The sequence below is a fragment of the Diadema setosum genome, chromosome 2, assembly GCF_964275005.1.
Source record: "Diadema setosum chromosome 2, eeDiaSeto1, whole genome shotgun sequence".
Taxonomy (NCBI): Eukaryota; Metazoa; Echinodermata; class Echinoidea; order Diadematoida; family Diadematidae; genus Diadema; species Diadema setosum.
Genome location: NC_092686.1, coordinates 44,697,045 through 44,703,376, shown reverse-complemented (window position 1 = coordinate 44,703,376; position 6,332 = coordinate 44,697,045). Strand labels below are relative to the sequence as shown.

The following is a 6,332-nucleotide window of genomic DNA, read 5'->3' as shown; positions in this document are numbered from 1 at the left end:
GGTGGGGGTAGAGGAGGGGGAGGGTAGAGGAGGGGGTGGGGGAGGGAGGATGGGATCTGACAGAATAGATCAGCAGAGCTTATATGAGATGAATACTTCCCATTGACTTGTGTGCATTTAATACATGCATACTCTATAGGGCTCACACGGGTAAATAATTCCCCATAGAGACGTGTGTTGGAATTCAAAATTAAAAAAAAAAAAAAAAAATCCGTAAAATAGCTGGGAGAAATGAGGTGTTTCATCTTCGCTAACCTGGATAAATGAGATATACCCTTTCATCCATCAAATTTCCAAGTCGGGTTCTTCGGCTCAAACTCTGTCCAAGGGTCCGTAAAGCCAGACTACGAGTTCTTCTCACTCAAAAAATCACCTATTTTCTGTACATGCACCCAGTGAAATATAGTCCCTTCAAATTCCATGAGAAAAGCTTTCATCTTCCAACCAAAATGCAGTTTGTAGAGGAATGCATACGCAATATCTGCAGCTATTCAGTTTTTGGCCAAACTGCATTATTGATTTTTTATTAATTTTTTTTTTCTTCATTTATTTTGGTATCTTTGGTACGAATTTGTGAAGGGGTCTGGGACATTCCATTTTATTTACAGGTGTGAGCCCTAAAAAGGGTCCAGAACTAGACGAGGCTACTACAGTTGTAGCTCCATAGTCGCAACGATCCCTAAGTCTGTCTGGTGTTAAAGGACAAGTTCACCTTCATAAACATAAGGATTGAGAGAATGCAGCAATATTAGTAGAACACATCGATGAAAGTTTTAGGAAAATTGGACAATCGATGCAAAAGTTATGAATTTTTAAAATTTTTGTGTTGGAACCGCTGGATGAGGAGACTACTAAGGCTCGTGATGTCATATGAGTACAACAGTATAAAGAAAATGTAAAGAAAATTCAACATATTTTCACTTTTTTCACATAATAAAAGAGCACCCGACTTGCCTCTTTCTAAAGGCAATGGGAATGATATTACCCATAACAATATGTCAGTAACGGGTCAAGGGAATGTGTACTTTTTTCAAAAGATGAAATTTTGTGAAATTCTCTTTATATTTTCCTTATATTGTTGTACGCATGTGACATCATACACTGCAGTAGTCTTCTCATCCAGTGGTGACTGCACAAAAACTTCAAAAATTCATAACTTTTGAACAGATTGTTCGATTTTCCTCAAACTTTCAATGAAGTGTTCTACTAATATTGCTACATTCTCTCAACCCTTTTGTAAATGAAGGTGAACTTGTCCTTTAAATGCTTACATCAGTATACTCGCCCACTCACTTGTCAAGATGATATTGATTTAAGTTGACTGCGAACAAAACACTAACCTACCTAAGGGGAAAACAAATGACATGGGAGAACAATGTTATTGGCAGAACAGGAAGGACTAAAAAGACTGCTTTGGTTTATTGTGCCGTTTCAACACAATTCCATCAGAATGTATTGATTTTACAAGGCTTCATTGTTATTTTTCAGCTAGGGGTAGTTATCCAACGATTTTCTTTTAAAAGACGTACGGTCAAGTCGGTCATCTTACCTACTGCTAGATTTTGGCGTCTGCCTTTTATAGTCAGCCCACCTTCTTTGTAACAGCCATCCTCAATAAGATGCCGATGCGAATGCATTAAGATGAAATTCATATTATTTGGTGAATGTTTTTGATTGCTGGCAATTTACTGTACGACTGGACAGTGTCAACTCGGACATTAACATAAACCTCGATCCCTTCCTACGAACTGATTCTATAGTGATGGCTGTCATCACTTATGATGGTGGCATAAGAGTGTAGATTCTAATAAGGCAATAGACGCGTTTTACACAGACAAAATTGTGAATATGGATCGTTCAAATTCCTCTGTGTAAATGATACGCGTGGTCTGACGAAATAAAAAAAAAGAGAGATGAAGGATAGAAACGTACTTATGTTAGGCATTACTGTTCACTTATCAATCATTACGGCAAATTAAGATAAAATCTCTAGTAAGTCAGCTTAAAGGTACAATGACGCCTGGTTCAATAGCTCACGCAGTACCAGTTCATTCCAGGTTTTACTTGTATTCTCTCAACAGGATCCGATGGTATTTTGTCTTTTTAAAAGAGTGTATAACGCCAACCAACCGATTATCATACACGTACTGATTTAATGAACCGCTACCATGTACTCCTCGGTACAAGAACTCACGACAGGAAAACGAGTGACTTTAATTCCACTGCTGATATACAGTACGCACATAGTCGCAAACTCTCCTTAATCATAAAACATGAAAATATCAGACAGGGAAAATGACATAAATTCTTGTGCATATACGACGAACATATAATTAATCACTATTTTCCATTTATCTCGTCACGTATCTGATGAGCAATGACTGGGGAGTTACACACACACACACACACACACCCACACCCACACACACATAGATAAACATACACACATACATTTATAATCATAATATACGACAAAGTAATTCATCTAACGAATTCTTGAAATATTCTCATTCATAATATTGGTAAAGTAAACTTATATAATATGTAAATCATTACATTTATTTGGGCGAGGAAAATATTGAAGTACAACAAGTAATCAGTAGGACGAATGAAATTCCCTATCACAGCCTGTAAAAGCACTTACAAACAAAAACCAACTACTAGTACTAGTAGTATGTCAATTTAAAGGAACCCCCCCCCCCCCCACATGTCCAGGTTGACTGAAAGAAATAAGAAAGAGATACCAATCACATACAAAAGATACTAATCACATACAAAAACAACAATGACAGTTTCAGTGCAGTTCAACATGAAAGAAAGTGAGGAGTTCATAATGAAATAATGATAATGATAAATTAGTAACATGCTTTCGAGAAACAGTGATACCGGCCAATCATGTTATTCAAATTACAATGTGTACATGAGGTCATGAAATAGGCTCACAAATTTCCATTTGCTTTCACGGAATTCTTACTTTAAATATCTTTGTGTAAAACGGATTAAAAAGAAATTATATCATTCACTATGTCAATATTTTTTTTTCAGAGCTGTAAGGACTAGGCACCGACTATTTACGACTTCATGTTCTGGAGAGTTGACAAGTGATTAATACATGTAATTCAACAATTTGATTTAAAAACCCATGATGAGATGATACATTATTGTGCAGTAGGACAATGACGTCATCACTTCACCTCTTCTCAGCTGCGTAATAGACGTGAGCTATGAGCGACAGCACTCTCTCATGAAAATATGACTATTTTGCTCTTCAACCATTATTTTGTAGTACATTTGTACCTGGTTGCTTAAGTTAGAGAAAATTCTACGACACATGAACTGACATAATTATACTGTACAGAGAAGCTGATTGTGCTAATTAATTGCTCTAATTTCAAAGGATTGACCTAATCTAATCGCCGCAAAACGTACTTACAGCGCAGTGTAATAAGACAATATGTCATTCAGTAACAACTCAAAATATCAACAGATTTTCAGCTCATTATCATTATTGCTTAAAGTCATTGTTTAACTCACATGGATGAACCATCATGTAAAGCATAACGTGCTATTAGTAAATGAACTGTTGCAAACACGAACAAACCAGTGTCCGTGTTGAGTCGATTCGTCAGGAGGACAGTAAGTCTTACCATGTTTACTTCGTGATGTGAAAATGTAATTTATTATTTATTGTACACTCGGAACCCCTATTGGTATTACACACTCTCACCACTTTTACACAATTCATCGTTGCTTACTATTGAGTGTACATTATTGCTCGTCCTTTTCTACTAACGGAAAGACGTAACTTCCATACACTACCGTTATATGACAAGTTATTTTATTCCAACACTCGGAATTCCCTTTGCATTCTGTGGTTATTGTCTTGTCAGGCAAGACTTGTGTAGGCTTCCTACTCCTAGCTGTCAGTGATATTATGTGTTAGGATCAATTGAAGTCGTGCATCGAATTTGAAAGGAAGTCAACCGGTCTACCCCTTCACTCAAAATCAGCAGAAGGACTGATTACTGCAGTACACCTTGACCCAATGTTTATTTAAGACATTTAACAGGTGAGTTGTTAAATCTTAACGAATGTAATCATGTTCAGCTGCTCAGGAGACTTACATTGTGGGGCTGCAGCCCTCCCCTCACACTCTTTGAGGGATCCATATTGACCTTGGCCAAATTACGATACACGTTACCCCTGACATCCTCCTCTTCCGGGATGGAAGCCCCCCCCCCCCCCCCCCCCCCAAACACACACGCATATACATTAGTTTTGTTGTTGCTTTTGCTCCCAGGGGAACCAGATGACGATGGCACATGGAGAATTCACGTACAAATTGCAAAATCACTCCTGCTTGTCTTTATGATTTAACGTTCTCCAAGCAGTTAAAAGGAGCTTAAAGAGCAGTCGAACGGCGAAGAGTGTGATGAAAAGACCCAACATGAGACATCCGACCAGAAAGCCCAATACATCTATCAGATTTCTCTTGATGAAATCCATGTGCACCAAGGGCAATTGATATTGTTTGCCTCCATGGAATATCACGTGGTCAATCCAGAACGCCGCCCTCTCGGCAGGGGTCGTTGGGCGATCTCGAAACATTGCTGAAAGTCTTCCGACCGTGTGCGCATACGTCGAATTCGTCGTCACGTCCTTCAGCGCTTCGAAGATGCGAGTCTCGCTCAACAATCCCTTGTCGATGGTGATACCGATGCCGTGACTCGCCACTTTGGCACCAGTATCATACTGGTCACCGTGAATGGGTATGACGACAATCGGGACAGCGTGATACAAAGCTTCGTAGAATCCGTTGTTGCCTCCCTGATACAAGAACGCGCGTGTCTTCTCGTGTCCCAAAAGATCGTTTTGAGGTAACCATGGCAACGCCATTACATTCGGCGGAAGAGTTATTCCGGATGGAATGGAGCGGAGTTGGAAGATGACTTTTTGAGGAAGACGCGCGAATGCATCTATGAAAGTTTTGACCACATCTGGAGGCACGGAGGTGAAGTAGGTTCCCATGGTGCATACGATGACACCATGTTCTCCGGAACTATGCATGAAATCTTCCAACTCGTCGGTCAATGCAACTGCTGGTTTAGTTGTCAACCCGCCAACAGGAATTACGTTGGGCGGCAATGAACACGGGAATTCCACAGAGAAATCGGAGTTAACTAAGAACAGATCGCTTTGGTCGAAAAGATATTGCACGTCTTCTCCAGGTGAAATGTTGTACTTCTCTTTCAGCCTATCATATGGCTGGCGAAAATATATTCCAAATAAGCGTACAAAAACATAACTTATGGTATTCACTACGCGATCCATAAAGTTCATAGTATTTGGCAATCCACTGAAAATTTCAGGCACAAAAGCCGGTGATTGCACGGCGCCGACGCCTTCGGTTATTGTGCATGGAGTGGAGACGGCAGACACGCCGACGTACGGTATCCCAAGTTTTCTGGCCATCAGTATAGGGCAAACCCAGCCGATGTCGTACACGACCAAACTATAGTTCGCCATCGCTAGTCTGTCCATCATGTCCTTGTCGCCAAGAATGGCGTCACAGTCTGTCGCTCGACCGTCTCGCATCACCTCGGCCAGAGTAAGCATCTGAGCAGATGCTGGCTCGAAGGCGCGTTCGTTGAAGGCGTTAAATTGCTTGTGCACCTCTTCTACGGGGATGGGGTGGCGAAATACTTCGAAATCAAACAGGTTGGCGTACTTGGCATCAGTAGTCCGATGTGCGTAAGCATTGCTGATGAAGAAGGTGATGTTATGCCCCTTTTCCACCAAGCGCTCGGCCATCGCAGCGGCGCACAAAAAGTGACTGCCCTCCCCGAGCAGGGCGTTCATAAGAATTCGTTCGGCGCTGCCGAAACCACCACCGAGCGATACCACCAACAGTAGGCTCGCTAACATCCTCAAAATTCCCGCCATAGTTTACTCGTAGAATATCGTTGCAGTCACCTGCGGTGAAAAACTCAATGGTGCATATTCCAACCTCAGTTCAGATGTTAATGAAAGTATCCAGCACTTTGAAGGAGAGTTCACAGTCGTGTCCTGTCCCGAAACAGGTCAGCCCTCGCCCTTCCGCCTTCAAGTGCATGCTATACATTCCTCGGCACCAATGAAAGGCGATACTCCAATCAGAAACAGGCCTTCAGCTGCTGGTAACGCCGTTCTCCGAGTAGTCTCATTCAATGCCAAACGCCGTGTTCATGCTGGTCAGTACAACAATAGCGTCCGTAGCGCTAATGCTTCTCCTGAAGCATGTCATCATAATATGACGTTAACGACCCAATTGTTTTGTGAGAGAGTAATTCTCA

General features: G+C 41.2%; 1 protein-coding gene across 1 annotated transcript; it reads right to left on the bottom strand.

Annotated features, from left to right (window-relative positions):
* Positions 1-4,254: 4,254 nt before the first annotated feature.
* Positions 4,255-5,981, bottom strand: LOC140246029 (2-hydroxyacylsphingosine 1-beta-galactosyltransferase-like). The gene has a single exon (XM_072325476.1). The coding sequence runs from the start codon at positions 5,941-5,943 to the stop codon at positions 4,351-4,353; it is 1,593 nt and encodes a 530-aa protein (XP_072181577.1). The 5' UTR covers positions 5,944-5,981; the 3' UTR covers positions 4,255-4,350.
* Between the last annotated feature and the right edge of the window lie 351 nt (positions 5,982-6,332).

Coding starts and splice junctions, on each gene's coding strand:
- LOC140246029 (XM_072325476.1), bottom strand. CDS start 5,943: ATGGCGGGAATTTTGAGGATGTTAGCGAGCCTACTGTTGGTGGTATCG.